The 15960-nt window shown below is 53.9% G+C and overlaps 3 protein-coding genes and 1 non-coding gene across 4 annotated transcripts; 3 read left to right on the forward strand and 1 right to left on the reverse strand.

Moving 5' to 3' along the window:
* The first annotated feature begins 729 nt into the window (after positions 1-729).
* J4E79_009646 lies at positions 730-833 on the forward strand. The gene has a single exon. It is a non-coding gene; the product is annotated as a tRNA-Ala (tRNA).
* A 976-nt stretch (positions 834-1809) lies between these two features.
* J4E79_009647 (uncharacterized protein) lies at positions 1810-2623 on the forward strand (the record flags this gene model as incomplete). Its single annotated transcript, XM_049358490.1, has 3 exons — positions 1810-1861; positions 2043-2465; positions 2514-2623. The coding sequence occupies 3 exons, from the start codon at positions 1810-1812 to the stop codon at positions 2621-2623; spliced, it is 585 nt and encodes a 194-aa protein (XP_049206960.1).
* Positions 2624-3547: 924 nt separating this feature from the next.
* J4E79_009648 (uncharacterized protein) lies at positions 3548-6668 on the forward strand (the record flags this gene model as incomplete). Its single annotated transcript, XM_049358491.1, has 5 exons — positions 3548-3612; positions 3668-3813; positions 3865-5535; positions 5588-5839; positions 6553-6668. 5 exons carry the CDS (start codon positions 3548-3550, stop codon positions 6666-6668), a joined length of 2250 nt encoding a protein of 749 aa, XP_049206961.1.
* Positions 6669-13893: 7225 nt separating this feature from the next.
* On the reverse strand, positions 13894-15272 carry J4E79_009649 (uncharacterized protein; the record flags this gene model as incomplete). Its single annotated transcript, XM_049358492.1, has 2 exons — positions 13894-14650; positions 14821-15272. The coding sequence occupies 2 exons, from the start codon at positions 15270-15272 to the stop codon at positions 13894-13896; spliced, it is 1209 nt and encodes a 402-aa protein (XP_049206962.1).
* Between the last annotated feature and the right edge of the window lie 688 nt (positions 15273-15960).

The following is a 15960-nucleotide window of genomic DNA, read 5'->3' on the forward strand; positions in this document are numbered from 1 at the left end:
TCGAGCACCTAGCACGACAGAAGACAATGTGTACTCTAACACTTGTTGCACGATTAAACCTGTAAAAGTCTCGCTACTGTGCATACTCTAACTCTAACTATGTCACTTAGTTTGTACACTGGGCACAAGTATGTATACGCCTGCCTCTACAGTCCCATCGCGGTCGGAAACAACGAGGTCATGGTAGTTGGTAGATGCAAATTCTCACAATCTTTTTGATACTTGTCGCGTGCTATATTAGTCTTCGGCATCTGTTCGATTATGCCCACTGGCCCATACATTCCAAAGTTATCACAACATCTTATTCATCTTCCAAGACCTTGTCTGGATCTATGGAAGAGCCTTGTAGACTTGTAGATTGACTAGAGGCACGAAGTCAAGTTCTTTCCCAGCGAGGTGGACATGTGTACGTCGCTAGAGGTGAATTGAGGGACTGATGCATCCTTGGTAAATAAGAAGAGTGGACAAGTAGAGTTCCACATCATTTACAGATACGCAATGAGGCCTTTCTTGAGTCGGAGCGGAGGGGCAGTCTCCTTGGAAGTGGGTCTTGTTCGTGAATACCCCTTCGCGATGTCTGACACTATTCCAGAATCTTACTAGACTTCCCAACTTACCAAAACGAGCCTGATAACCTGCTCTACACGTCGATTGCCTTGGATTATCTACGAACAATTTCGTCGTCGATCCATCAAGGAGCTTGTGGTTTGTGTTAAAATCGCCAAAACCGGGCTTGTGGTTTAGTGGTATAATACTCCCTTAGCATCAAGACTTCGAGCAATCGAACCGTCTTAATGTGGGAGTGGTCCAGGGTTCGATTCCCTGCAAGTCCAGCTTTTTGCGCTCCCTGAGGCATAGGATGGGTCGTGGTTGTGGTGGTGGTGCCTTGGGAGGGGGGTGGTGGACATGGGATGAAAGCTTTTTTTTGGCCGGAGGTGGGGGCACCGCGACACCACCCGACTTTTTGCGCGGGTCTAGAACATCAAATATCTTTCCGAGATTTCAGGGTCTACCTTAGGAACATGAACATGACTTTGCGAACGCTGTTCATCGGTGGTGCTGCATGCGTGGATGCATTTGTAGGCTGGTAGTTGGCATTCAAGTCGAGCAGCGAGCACTTCCCAACGCTATACGGACGTCCCAACTCCCCATTGTCTACTGATACCAGATCTCTAGATCTCCCGCTGACCACCTGTTCGTGCCTCGGCATCAATATTACATGCAGCCACGTGTGCGATCGTTCGGTTACTCAATCTTTCCACGCCAGGTTAGCTGCATATGCATCCCGAGATCTGCACGAGGCCTGTCAAGCGATGCTTCCCCTTCCAATGACGTCGAAGCCGACTTAGGTACCATGAACAGCAGTTCCAATCACGCGCATATCTGCAATGTGCGTGAAATCAAAGCCCTATTGTTCCGGACCCTTACAGGAACACAAACCACAGCGACGGCTGTCCCTGATTTCGCGCAAACACCAGACCCACCTTGAAGGCAAGAATGAACGGTGAAGCTAGACCGTATTTCGCTTAGACTAGCGGCAAGCACAACCCAGCCCGAACAGATATTTTCAGCAGTCGACTTTGTGCCCCTCGCTCTCTCTCTCCAACGATCCAACCCCTCAGCTTCCGATAATCAAACAATTGGTGGTGTGCGACTTTTGAACGACTATTTCAATACCTTTTTAGAAGACAATCATCTTCTAACGTCACTCCCTTACCCTTTCGATACTTCGGTAAGAACAAAGCCCGACATCACGGCATGGCGCGTGCGGACTACAGCTAACACTCACCAGTCTTCCAACTCTACAAAATGGATTACCAAGCACCTGCTCCCGCTGCCGGTGGCCGTGGCTGCTACAACTGTAAGTTGACTCTATACCCACGATGCGGTGACACGGTCCGAATGCGGCCCCGCTTTGTATATCAGATCGCGAGAGCGTCACGCCTCAGGGTCCAGCGACAGGTCCAGATCGGTATTCGAGCGCGGAGACCACCATGCCTGACTCGGAACTGCATCTTTGAACACGCGCTGACCATGTCCAGGCGGAGACTCCTCTCACCGCGCTGCCGAGTGCCCCACCAAGGGTACCCCAACCTGCTACAACTGCGGCGAGAAGGGCCACGTGAGCCGCGAGTGCACCTCTCCCCAGGCTGAGAAGACCTGCTACCGCTGCGGTGGTACCGGCCACATCTCGCGCGAGTGCACCAAGGACGGCGGTGCCCAGATGGGTGGCCGTGGCGCCCCTAGCCAAGAGTGCTACAAGTGCGGCCAGGTCGGTCACATTGCCCGCAACTGCTCCCAGGGCGGTGGCTACGGCGGTGCTGCTGGCGGCTACGGCGGCGGTCGTGGAGGCTACGGCGGTGGTGCCGGTGGCTACGGAGGTGCTCGCCAAACCACGTGTTATTCGTGCGGTGGTTTCGGTCACATGAGCCGTGACTGCACCCAGGGACAGAAGTGCTACAACTGTAAGTACACAGCGATGAACTTGGAAGAGCACGACTAACCTTTTGTAGGCGGCGAGGTTGGCCATCTGTCGCGCGACTGCCCCCAGGAGACTTCATCTGAGCGCGTGTGCTACCGCTGCAAGCAGCCCGGCCACGTCCAGAGCGCCTGCCCCCAGTAGGGTGTTCCAGATGCCGTCGATGTTTTGATCTGGAACGAGTTTGGAACTACCAAGTCGCTCTGATAGCATGAGCGACGTTGGAGATTGCGCCCACGATGTGACGAATCATCGACATGCTTACGATTTCTTTTCTTGTATATTTTCATTCAGCGGCTCGCTGCCGTTTTTCGACGCTTCACGAAAAGCACATCGTCGCCCGGGCATGATTGGACGGCCTTTTCCTGTTTTGGCTGTACGTCAAGAGAGTTGGTTATGGGAAAAAGTCTTGATCCAGGAAGAGCGTTTGGTGGGAGATACAATGTGGGTGGATGGGAGAGCGGATGCTTGATGCGAGCAATGAATGAAGCAGTGCGTGGTCTGCACGACGACTGTGGCTGTAGGAGAGCGAGGTGTTCTCTCGTTTTGGCGGATGACTGGTGTCTGGGATGCGAATTAGCAACTGAGAGCCGGCTGAGGTTGAATGAAGAAACCGGAAAAGTCCCCACGATTGGGTGGGCTCCTCAACTTATACTGCGCCGTTTTCATGCACCGTGATGGATGTGCGCTAAACTAGTTTGTCTCGGTGGGTGGGATGCTGCCATGCATGTACTCTTGGGTGGCTCCGTGATGTCACTTGGCGAAGTCTGTACCCAGATTCATATGCTGAAGTCACAAGGAGCAGATTGCATTAGACTAAGAAGTGAACGTAGACGCTGTACTACATCTCGTGATGGCCTGTGTAATGGCGATGGCGATGGCGATGGCGGATTGGAGTTGGAGGGGAAGGCGCCAAGACCCTGTGCCTTCCCGCCGTTAACGGTTAGTTTACATCCCGCCTAAACCCAAACAACTTATCGACAGCGCCCTCGCGATTCAATCGCGACACCACCGACGCGTCACCCGCACCAACACGCGCATTCATTCCCTGCGGACACGACTCTGAAGATGGCGCCCACAAAGAAACGCGAAGCGCGCGAAAACAATTACTACAACGTTGGCGTGCAGGGAAGGTAGGCAGAGAGACGCTCCAATGTATGCGCGTAAACAATAACTGACATTGCGCAGGAAGACTGGCATCACACTCGCAGACAAAGGCGTATACGACGAACATGGCCTCGAACCGATTTCCGGCATCTTCTCGTCGCCAGAGAGGTCCCCACCCAAACAAGGCAATGATGCGACAGGGTCAGGCTCGATGGAAATACAAGAGAGTGCGCAGACATCGACACAATCGCGAGGGATGCCACTAATAGGCCCGACAGGTTCAATGCCAGAACTCACCACATCGCACCAGATCTTGCGCAACAACCGAACGCTCCTCCCTCCACCCCGATCGCGATCGCCCAAGAAGACCAACCTCGGATCCTCGCCGCGACGGCAATCCTCCATGGCGCCGAGGGGAAGCTCTCCGCCCCCATCCAGCCCCATCCGCGACTCCGCACAGCCGATTGCGCGACGCCTCGACTTCGAACAGGACGAATCAAGCTTACAAGAGACGCCAGCGCTGAGCGGCTCAGGCGCGCGACGAGGAAAGCGATCAGACGTGTACGATATACCGGAAGAAGAATCGCCGGGCCCGGCAGAGAGTGCGATATTTGAAGAGAGCATTGTACAGGAAGAAATCACAGCCAATGAATTGGGAATAGCCGCTGAAGAGAGTTTTGTTGCACAAATCGGAGGCGACGAGAGCATGGCCGATGACCAAGTTGTTGAGGACCTTGAGGAGCTGGATCGTGAAGAGGAGTCTGGAATTGTTCCAGAACCACCAAAAGAGAAGGCCAAGAGGGGTAGGAAACGAAAGAGCGATGTTGTGGAGGTTTCAGAAGGGGAGCAGGAACCAGCAGAGAAGCCGCGCAAACGGGGCCGCCCTACCGCAGCGCAAGCTTCGGAGTCACAGAAGAGCAAGAAGACTGCGCCTGCTGAGCGCCGACGCTCACAACGTGTATCCGACGTCAGCGAACTGGACGCGCCCGTGGATGAGTCGATCGATCAATCTGAGCAGGTTGAGGAAGTACCCGTTGCGCCGAAACGACGAGGACGGCCACCCAAGGTGCAACCGGTTAGCGAGCAAGAGAACAGCATCGTTGAAGCGCCGGTCGACGACTCAGTAGATCAATCAGAACAGGTCGAGGAAGCGCCTGCACCGAAAAAGCGCGGCCGACCGGCGAAAGCGCAGCCCAGTGGAGAACAAGACGACAGTATTGTTGAAGCGCAGGCCGACGACCCAGTAGATCAGTCGAAACAAGTCGAGGAAGCGCCTGCACAAAAGAAGCGCGGACGGCCAGCTAAAGCGCAACCGAATGGCGACAAAGCAACATCCTCAGCATCGGCATCAGCATCAGCCAAACCAGCGAAGAAGCCTAATGCAGAATTCACAAAGCCCGCGAAACCTGTGGGCAGACCGAAAGCAAATGCAGAGTCCAAAGCGAAATCCGCAAGTGCAGAGCCAAGGTCCAATGGAGTATCGAAATCCAAGACTCCTCAGGCGGAGAGCGAGGAGGCCGGCAAGCTGGTAGATGCGTACGGAAACCCTCTCAGCAGGAAGGATATCGATCAAATATCTGCGACATCAGCCGGCTCACGCTTCGGACGGGGACGACATCTTTCAGTATTCCGCGAGATGGATCCCGACAATGTCGCTCGCATAGGACGGACAGGCAGACATCGTGTTGCGCCCATCGACTTCTGGAAGAACGACCACATCTCCTACGACCCCGACGGCAGCATGTCGTCGATTGTGAAGAGTCAAGCAGTGGAGGAAGAGAGGAGACCCAACAAGAAGTCCAGTTACAAGAGCAAAAAGAGGGCGCTCACTGTTGTCGAAGAAGAAGAAATCGAGCTCGACCCCTGGGAAGAGCAAGGCACTCTTGTTGGCAACTTTAGAGGTTTCGACACTGTTGGTGAGGTTCCCTCCAACGACATCATCGAGGACAGTAAGTGGCCTCAAACCTCAAGAACGATCAAATGTCACTAACCATATCACAGCCATCGCATGGAACGAAAGGGGTGTCGAGCCCGTAGCCGTCGGAGATGGCGGCTTCAAATACGCAAAGATTGGATCAATCGGCAACTTCTTCAACTGGGGTCTCATCGAACTCGGTCCGGATCAGATGAAGCGCACGAAGAACTCACGGTACATGCACATGATCTTCAACGTACAGTCTGGTACTGTGGAGGTACGCGTGCATGAGAACGAGTTCACAGTCCACAAGCAAGGTGTTTGGCAAGTCCCTCGAGGTACGTTCTTTCTCATCGTCATTCTCTGTCACTTCAGCACATTCTCGAAGATGCACGGCAACATGAAAAGACCTGTCGCCGTGCTCCTTCACTTCCTTCCATGCATGCACTCGCTGCAACAAACCCCACATCCGCCTTCCCTCATCTTCCCCGTCTCTGTACGACAGCCGTTGCATTATGCTCGACGCCATCCGGGTGTTTGCATATCCCCATCTCACACCACACTTGCATGCCCGCGTTGTACGTTCCTGCTCTGCAACATGGCACGACATTGGGGGGACCAGGGGCACGTCCAACAAGCAACCAGGGCAAGCGAGCACGCAGGCGAAGCGAACCCGATTCTCGTCACCCGCATGGGCGTGGCGCTGACTGCGGCATGCTGTGTAACCATTGACGCTAAAGCCTCGCCCAACCGACGGTGCACAGCATTGTCGTTCGCTTGCTCTTGTGGCGGTTACCAAACTTGCTCTAAGCCATCGGGCAAAGAGAGAGAGAAGAGCGCGGTTACAGCGCGCCACAAACACAGAGCACACAACAAACCCGCCTCTCCGATCCGCTTGCGCTCTCCGCGCCCAGTCTCTTCTTTTCGTTTCGCAAATTCCCCCGCCCTCGAAGCTGTCAGCCAACCATCGCTTCGCGTGGCGCTCACTTTGCCGCTGTTTCCTTGCTCGCACCCCTTTCTCGCGCTCTCATTGGTCCAGAAGCACACGCAGCTAACGAGTGGTCAATCACAACAGGCAATACTTATAGTATCAAGAACATCGGCAGCGGGACGGCTCGTGTGTTCTTCGCTCAGGCGAGGGAACTGCATGTCGAAGAGGCGGAATGATGATGATGGATGGTGTCGAGTTACATGTTGCCTTTGACGACAGACAGACAGACAGGCAGGAAATCATCTTTGCATACACATGTTTGAATTCAGTAGCGGTGTAGAACATTGGAGATGCATCCCATGTAGCGGTCAACGGTCGTATGTGTGCAGCATCATGGGGTTTTACGAAGCTTCTTTTTTTGGCTCTCACAAATGCGAAAAAGGACACCTTGATGGTCTATCGGTCTTCTGTGTTCTTCTTCCGATTTCCCTGCATTGTTCGCGCGCTTGTCGACGTGTTCGCGCTGAGGTGGGGATGGTGTGGGTGGGGCGCATGCTGCAGGTGTTTTGGCCCGGTGATACTTGAGAAAGGCTAAGCGCCGGGGTTTCTTTCGCAGCTTTTAGTGAGGGTTTGGGAAGCGGGTGAAGCGCGGTTGCCTCTCTCTCTACTATGGACACGATAGTCTTGTAGAATATCGTGGCTCGATTGGGGTAGGCTTGGTTGGAGGAGTGGATACGAGTAGCGGAGAGACATAGTCAGGGATGTGAATGATGACATACGGCGATTTGTCTTTGCATGTCCACTTGATGCATCAACGGATCTGATTTTGCGTGTTCGCTCGATTCGGAATTATTTGCTTCCGCGGAAGGGACTGCGACTTCCCGTACGCATAGTCTATCGCTCAGGCTACGGATGAGAGAAGAGAACGCAGGTTCACCGCTCATCTGTCGGGTTCTCCTGCTTTGTTTTTGGTGGTTTGCTAGGGGAGGGTGGAGGGATTGCATGCCTTCTTGTTTTGGTGTGCTGCGAGCTGCCGTTGAGCGGGTAGGTAGGTATCATTGGAGAGACCAGTAGGATAAGGTATTGGATGATGGATAGATGCGAAGGCAGTGATGGGCTGCATGCCGTCACTACAGAAGATCTTGGAGACACAGATCCTTAGCTGTCATGACCTCAGTTCATGATACAAGAGCGTAACAACTGCATGTCGTATAGCCATGCTGAAGTATGAATGTGCTTACTCCAATGCCACCGGTCCTGTTTACGAAGGAATCAATGACACTGCAGTCAAATCAGGTTACATGACACTCCAACGTTTCCCCATCTATCCATATCAACACACTCCTTCCAGCCAACTCCGCTATCCCCAGCCTCGTTCTCGGACAGTCGTGTTACAACAGAAACTCCCCTTTCGGTACACCCACCAGATCTATGTCGTATATCTTGCATTTACATCTACTTCTGCATCAGCGTCTGTATGCTTCCCTCTTGTACTACCCTGCTCTGCGGCTTTTCTGCCGAAGTCGTGCTATCCAATCGACTGGTTGTTACACAAGAATGAGTGGCTGTTGTCTTTCCCCGACGTGTATGTTACCATGCATACATGTGGGTTTTGTCGTATTTCATATCACTTCTGATGAGAAGTGGCTAGATCTGCGGCTTCGTGTTGAGGTACATATCGATCGCTGCATGTGAACTTTTTGGGAGGGGAGAGAGAGACACGGAGTGGATTTTTAGCCAAGGTAGTCTGAAGATACATCATGATGAAGTCTTATCCAACGTCACACATCCTATCCAGTCTCGCATCGCGAAGCTGAACAGTAAGCCCGTGACACAATGTCTCGTTACCAACCCTGCCATCACAGCAATTCCCAGATCTCCACAGTCACACATAGAATCCCATCGAAGCACATATCCGCCCCATCCAAACTTACCAACAACAGCACATCGAAGCGGTGTACCAGCCATGTGTTGTACGCCCTCCACCCTGCCCATCTCCATCTCACTGTCCATCGATCCCAATCTAGACACAAGTGTAGTCTGTATGCCCGTCTCGGTACTTCTATCATGCTAGCCGTAGCGGACTAGGAGTAGGGGAGACATACAATCTGAACTACCCATGACGGTTTCGCTTGTTACAGTACCACTACCAGTACCACTAACCACTGCCGCCACCTGCAGGTACTACTCTCCCTTCTACTGTACACAGCCTCTCCATGGCGATCGATATCAAGATGAAGCGGTGAGAAAGCGGTGAAAAACTTCCAATTGCAATCTACAATCTGCATGTCCAAAATAAGATTTCGCAGCGGCCGACGACATGTGTAGCCATCGCCACGATCCGGTGTACGAAAACTTTCTCTCTTGAACACTTTACCCAACAAACAGTTCTCGCCCAGCAGCGACGTTGGTAGTCGGCAGGTCGAGTGGTTGTAGCGGTGTGGAGCGGTGTAGACCACAGACCCTGCGCCACCATCCCCATCAACCATCCACTACCACAGATCGAACTAGTCGTCAACCACAACGACTTTGTGACGTCCGGTGAAGATGGATACACACAACCACGGGTGTGGTACCTTGCACTACTTATCTCGCTAACAATAGAGAGTATTTGCGTTCTGTTTCCTTCCCGCCGGAGGGAAATATCTCGGCCGGTAACGAAAGACACCATGGAGTTTCATGGGATCTAGATGGTGGAGAGCGAATGCAAGGGCAACGATGTCAGTAGAGATGCAAGACTAGCTCGCCGTTACCTCGCCTCGAACCAGCAACGTTGACACCAGACAACAGAGATTGAAGGTGTGGAAGAAATGTCCGTGACACCGCTCCTTTGCTCATCGCGACCAGCTGCAACACCTTGGCCAGACCAGCCTGAGGCCTCCATGGCATCTGTGTCGTGTTTGGCAGTATGGCAGTATGGGTTGTAAGCTGTCCTGCCATCTCTTTCCTCCATCATCACCCCACCAACTACCTCAGCTACCCCACTAAGCTTTGTACATCGAAATGTTAACCTCAAGACACCACGTTTCAAAACAATCTCCCAAACGCGCAACCGACAACCAATCGGCATACCTCAAACAATCACAATCACATGATATTGTGTTCAGCCTCACATGCGCCTCGTCCGCTGTCGTGCCATAGGCCAGTTACACACAGATGCAGCTGTCACTTGTCGCAGAAGTTCGGAGAGCCTTAATTCCCAGGACTCTGTTAATTAAGCGGGGTAAGGTATGGGCATGACCCAAAACAGCTGCACCGGATTTTTAAGGCATCCCATTATCCTGCCAATCTGGAATGAAGGGATCTACTCCAGATTTTTGCTGTGAAATGATGCGCTGATTCCTGGTCGTCTCATCATGTTTCCTCAGTGCTGCTCGTGACGAGGGATTAACCTAGTGCAAGTCGCGATTCTCTCACAGGAACGGTGTGGGACCGGCGAAAACGACGCCGAAAGTACCAAACTCGTGCGGTCGCGGTCGGCTTTGAATGCCGGAGCGAATTGCGCGATGGAAACTGCCCGAGGTCGAAAGGACCAAGGTTTACTGTGACCTTAGTAAACCAGCAGACAGGTGCGCGCGAAAGATGTAAAACATGAATCGTGTAGTCCCTTCGCCTGTCGCGTGCTTTGTCAAAAAAGCAAAGAAAATATCGGTCTTGTTTAGTCTTGGTGCCTGGTCTCGGGTCCTTTAGCGGGCATGCGGTTCGTTCATTTTCCCCTTTGGGGGGATGGAGGGGCGGGCGAGCATGTCTGGGTGAACAGGGCGTGAACTATTCGATCGGCGCCACTAATCTCGCATTCGTCTGTCCTTTCCCTTTTCCCCTCGACTGGCACACTGCGGCTGACTCGAGATCGCAATCGCACCGAAATTCTGCGGTGTAGTCCCACTGGGCGCTATGTCTCAGGTTTGCGATCGTCATGGAATCGCGATTTCGGCGGTGCAATTTGGTTGATGATTGACATTGCGGAAGAGGAATGCGGTTGCGGGATACACCGTGGGAAAGCCGTTGGGCATCTGGTGTCGGATGCCGATGTGTGGGTTTCGGATGCTGAACCAAACTATAGATCTACTACTGCATGTACAATACTATAGTGCAATACTTGCTTGTTGGGTTGGTATGGATTGGCGAGTGTTTGCACGTTTATTTGCATTGGGCTGCTTCTTTGACGCAGGAGGCGACGAGCGCTGGTGGCTTGCTGTATGAGCTGATGTGAGCCGATTTCCCTTTTACTTTTGGCGAAAGCCCCATGCAGCTTTGCGCGAACAGACGACGCCTGTCTCAGCAGCCCGAGGTCTGTTCAGCTGCCTCGTTCGAGGGATGATGACATTGAGCGAAAGGTTCCGATCCCCAGAATAACGACATGACCACATCGCAATGTCAATGTGCGCATGGCGGGCGACGGAGAAGGCTCCGATCGGCTTAATCTCATCTGTTCGCGCGCTGCTTGCAAGCTCAAGCCAAAGGCCGAAATTAGATGGCACGTGGGAAGGGATGATGCAAAGAACATTCTTGAGACGTTCGATTTTGGTCTTCCCGCCCGCACGGCTTAGCCTGCTTCAGGACCAGCCCCCATGTCGCATGACATGGAACGCGGAGCCAGTTCGCCGCCAAACGCGTGGGCAGCAAGAAGTAAGGGACAGCGCCCTCGACGCTGTTTCCATGGAACAGCCCTGATGCAAGCGGCGGACGTGCCTGGCCCACACACATGTCACGGAACGGTTTTTTCTCTCGCTCCTGCGAGTGACCCATTCAATTGCCATGCTCGCCCTTGTCAGTTGTTTCGGCCTAAGGCAGCGATCCCGGGCGATCAGAGAACCAGCATGCAGGAGGGTTGTAATCCTGCGACAACGATATGTGAACCAACATGTCATAATTGTCGTACGATGTGGCAAAGCCGATGAGAAGGTTCGCGCGGGTAAGGCGACGCCAGGCACTCCTAGCCGCACACTCCTGGTGTGCACTGAACGCAGAAAGGGATGGGTGGTGCCAGGCCCTGGGGTGGATCTGTGTATGTGTCAAGTGAAAGGGTGTCGTCATGTGCACAGTCGTGTGCGAGTGGTGGCATGTCAGCGGCCCATGATTCGCGTTTGGCGAACAGGTGGGAGATTTGGCCCTCGACTACCCATGCCCTCCATGCCGCATCGGGAAGGCTTCTCGAAGGGCTGCGATCGCCGGTCAGTGCCCGCAAGAATAACGACACTGTTCATGCATAACCTCTTTTGCGCCGTGATTTGTTTATGCAACGCAACACGAGCAGCGCCGAGGAGCGGCTCGGCCGTTTGACAATAGTTCACCCATCCGTTCCCCGATCATGCGAACACCTATTGCGTCGCATGGCCGAGCCCCGGGGAAAAAAGTAACGTAAGGAGCGGTGCCCATGGTCGCCGTCTTGGTTCGTCTGCCCATTACCGTTCCGTTTGTGTCATGTTGCATGGTTCGAGTTTGTCGTCCCATGCGCCAGGTCACGCTGCTTTGGCTTTAGTTCGGCATTGCGCCGTGTTTTGGTTTTTTATGCCGACTCGCCTGACGGCACGTAGATGAATGACACAATCTGCCTGAATGCGATGTCGTGGACATTGGCGCGAACGAACTGGCGGGTAGGTGGGTGGGCGTGACGGCGACGGCAAGGGGAATATGTCATGGGCATAGACTTTGGACTAGGCGTGGCCTTCTAGAAGCATCATGGAAGGTTTTTCTTCTGCAAAGGCACGCACTGGGCAGGTTGGGTGGTGAGAGGGCGTGCCTTGGGCGGGTTGAACTAGGCTGTTTCAAAGCGGTTCGTGAGGGCTGGGGCACGTGCGAGCACCATCTCAGCCTTGTGCTCCGAGTGGGACGGGAGCGGAGAGCGCGCGCGCGCGCACATAACAAAGTTTGGTTTACGCCCAAGGCACCAATTCGAGGCCGATTAGCTTTGGCAACTAACTGCAGGCAAAGGCGGCAACCATGGGAATGATGGGATTTGGCCAGGCTTATCGATTAGCAGCCACGCAGCCCTACGGCATCCTCAAACACGCCAGCCCGCCAATCACGTGCGCCGCCTGCTTTTTGCGGGGCTTAACACCCTCTTGCCTGCACAGCAGAACCGATGACACGACACCCAGCAGCCCAAGCCCTAAAATAGTTTGCATACACACTTACGCATTGCAGCGCCATGCAAGGACAGCGAACCGTTCTAAAGACAAGTTCATGCAAAGCAGCCCTCGTGTTGCCCAATCGCGTGGCCCAAAAGTGAGGCTACGAGGCTGTGCTAGTGGAGACAGACGTGATGATCGTGAACAACGCACCTTTTACCACACCCTCCTGGCGAACGTGTAGTAGACAGACCTGCGTGAGACAGCCACCACACTCCCCCACCCACCCAGGAGGCGAAAAATTTCCGACTGGAGCTAAGCTTTGCTGAACACCACCCTGGAGCGGTGACAGCGCAGCGCTCCGCGCACGCTGAGTCGGCCACGTAGGTACCTGTTTGACCGACCTTTTGCTCAGGCATGAGCAAGTGTGGCACCCATGGCCGCTACGTCATCATACGATGATCCGGGGTAGACGAACGTTGTTTTCCCGGCGGTGGGAATTTCGTTTGCTGTTCACCGCCACGCCACACACCTCGTACGTGCAGGGTCATGCCGGACGGCCTGTTGCTATGTTGAGGGACACGGTAACTTTGGAGGGTCCGAAAGAAAACGTAATTAGGGAGGGATGGAGGGATGGAGGGCGGGTTTTGCTTCTCGGAGATGAACGGAACCGTTTGGTTCATGTTGTATTATAATCTTGCTACTACTGTGACAATGAGCTGGCCATGCTGGCTTGCAGGGTACAGGTGGCGAGCGCGAAAAAAAGTCTTTCCAACGTAGTCTTTGATACACTTCGAGGCCGTAAACTAGCTGGTTGAACACGTAGTTCGACACGTAACATCTAAGAGGGGGGGAAATATCGGTGTAAAGGTATCCTCGCCACGCTATGCCGCTGGGTGTGCTTGTGTTGAGATGGATGATTGAATATAGAGAAATGCGAATGAACCACACTAAAACAGTGCTGTGACAAACAGGTTCATGAAAAAAACAACCATGATAATGGAACAGAATGCGAGTCTAGAGGGAGAAACAAACGCTATGATGTTCAGCAAAATGCGGGAAAAACAGAATGCCAAAGAAGATTGATATCCATGCGAAAAAAGATGTTGACAACCAACCCACGCTAAATGCCACAGTCGTGCGGAACAATGCCCCTGCGTTGATCTTCATCCAGGCTCTGCAGCGCGGTTCCCTAATTCTAAGCTTTCGTGGTATACCCCGTGTGACTCCTGAACCCTTCTCTCTTTGTTTGCGCCGAAACCCCTGGGTATACCCACGCTTCATTACGGTTCCTGCCCGAATGTTTGTGTATGCATGCATCCCGAAATATGTCTATATCCCATCTACTACAAGTAAAGAAATCGTTGAATAATGCGAGTGCGAGACGTGTCTATGCGACTGCCGATGCGGGTCGCTCGTAAGGTGTCGACGGTTGGGGTGGGGATGGTCGGTCGCTTTCCTCGCGCTTCATGCTCTTGATGCTGCCGGTTCCGCTGCGCTGCGACATGCGGTCGGGACTCCTCATGCCCTCACTCCGTGTGTGGTGCTCTGCTCGTGACGGGCCTGCGGCCTCTTCTTCCCTTCTCCTCTGGTGGTACGCCTCCATGTAGCTGGGGATGCTGCCCTCTTGCTTGATAATCGACTGCATGCCGGGTACAGGTGCTGTCCTGGCTCCGCTGATCAGGTCTTCTTCCGACTGGGGTTGAATCTGGGGAAGAGGTTGGCCTAGTTGAGGGGGGACGCTGGACCGGTTGCGAGGGTCTGCGCGCCTGCGACTGAATGAGCTGTTCCTCCTCCTTCGTCCGCCCGCGCTGGAACCGCTGTCGGTCCGCTGGTGGTAGCCGTGCATCGGACCTTGGGGCATGGGCGGGGGCACCTGATGCAGCTGCGGCGGCATCGGCGGCGGGTTTGGCATCAGTTGAGGGGCGTTGGCAGGCGTGAAGCCATGCGGGGCTGAGGCTGGTATAACGGGCACTTGCGATGGCGAGCTCATGCCTGTGCCGGTTGCAGATGGGTGGAGCTGAAACACCGGCGCATTCGCACGCGCGCTCATCTCCTGCTCACCCAGCTGCCAGTGCATCGATTCGGCGGACCGCCAGGGAATGCCCATCTCGGTAGCGACCTTCTGCCACATTTGGTCCTTGAATCTAAGAAGAGTCAGTATTGATTTTGGGTAGAGTGCGCGGAAATGCGTCGCATACGCGTGCGGCAGAGTGGGCTGGGGTAGATCTGAAACCAAAGAGGTGGGCTCAAAACGAAGGAACGGATGACCAAGATGGAGAAGTCTGGCCATCCGGATTTGTCGAGTGGTACATACCGAGCGTAGAGTCTTGCGAGCTTGTTTTTCTTCTCCTCGTCCCAAATGGCTCGCTTCTCGAGGTAGTTCTGGTATCGCAGTCGGCAGGAAATGGAGCTTCTTCCGGGTAGTCGTTTCGCAATGTCGTCCCACTTCATTCCCTGACCCCGCAGCTCGATGGTAAGGTTGTCCTCCTCTGGTGTCCATTTGGACTGTTTTTTGGCGGGACTTTCGTCGGGTAGCGGGGTTTGAGATGCCTGTCGCTTGAGTGTTGAAGGAGGGGAGCCATTAGTATTTTGCGGGTGACGGGGTGGGGAAGGTCCATGTGGGCCGGAGTAAAGCGGGCGAAAGTGTGGGAGTGGTGCGGGTTCAGCGTGGCGGTGAAGTTCGGAGATGGCAGGTAGAACAGGTCCTCCTAGCATTGATCCGGGTCCTTGGGGTGCTGATGTTGGTGCCTGTTGGTATGCAGACATTGGCGCGTAGTGCGGGGGGCCTGGGTACGCGGGTGGTCCAGAGGCATACGCCGGTGACGCTCTTTGCGAAGGTGACTGTGTGTATGCTGAAGGTGCGGTTGTGTATCCTCTTGTCGCTCCTGTCGAGTGGGACACATTTGATATGGTGCTCTTCTTGCTCGCAGGTGACTCTGAGCCTCGAGCGCGAGGCTCGAGGAGGAGGTTGATATCCAGGATGACGGTGAGGGACTAGCTTCTAGCCAGCCCATAAAATGGAGAGAGTTGTCAAGAGACCTGCGTCCTTGGAAAGCTCAAGTTGCCGAAAGATGTACAGTCGGTCAGTCAGTAGCGGTGTTGGGGGCGGCTGTAAGGTGTGGAGTACAGCAGATAGATGGCTATCTATAAGTCGAATGTGTACCGATCAGGTCGGGCGTTGTGGTAAGGTAGCCTCGCAGATGATTGACAGGAAACCGTCGTTTGATCAGCCCAGGTGTGGCGTTGGGCAAAGACAAGGCAGAAACCGAGGTCGTATCCGTGGAGGGTTGGTGTTGATGTGCAGGTGAAGTTGGTAAACAACAACAGGGAGGCGAAACGTGTTATGGGTAGCTGTGTATGAGGATGAACAGGAGAGGACAGTGGTAAGGTGATGAGGTTCGGATAGACTAAATGTGCCGACGATGACCCAAGTAGCCAGTTGCGAGGTACTTTG

The sequence above is a fragment of the Alternaria viburni genome (assembly GCF_023758015.1).
Source record: "Alternaria viburni strain BMP 2772 chromosome Unknown scaffold_26, whole genome shotgun sequence".
Lineage (NCBI taxonomy): Eukaryota > Fungi > Ascomycota > Dothideomycetes > Pleosporales > Pleosporaceae > Alternaria > Alternaria viburni.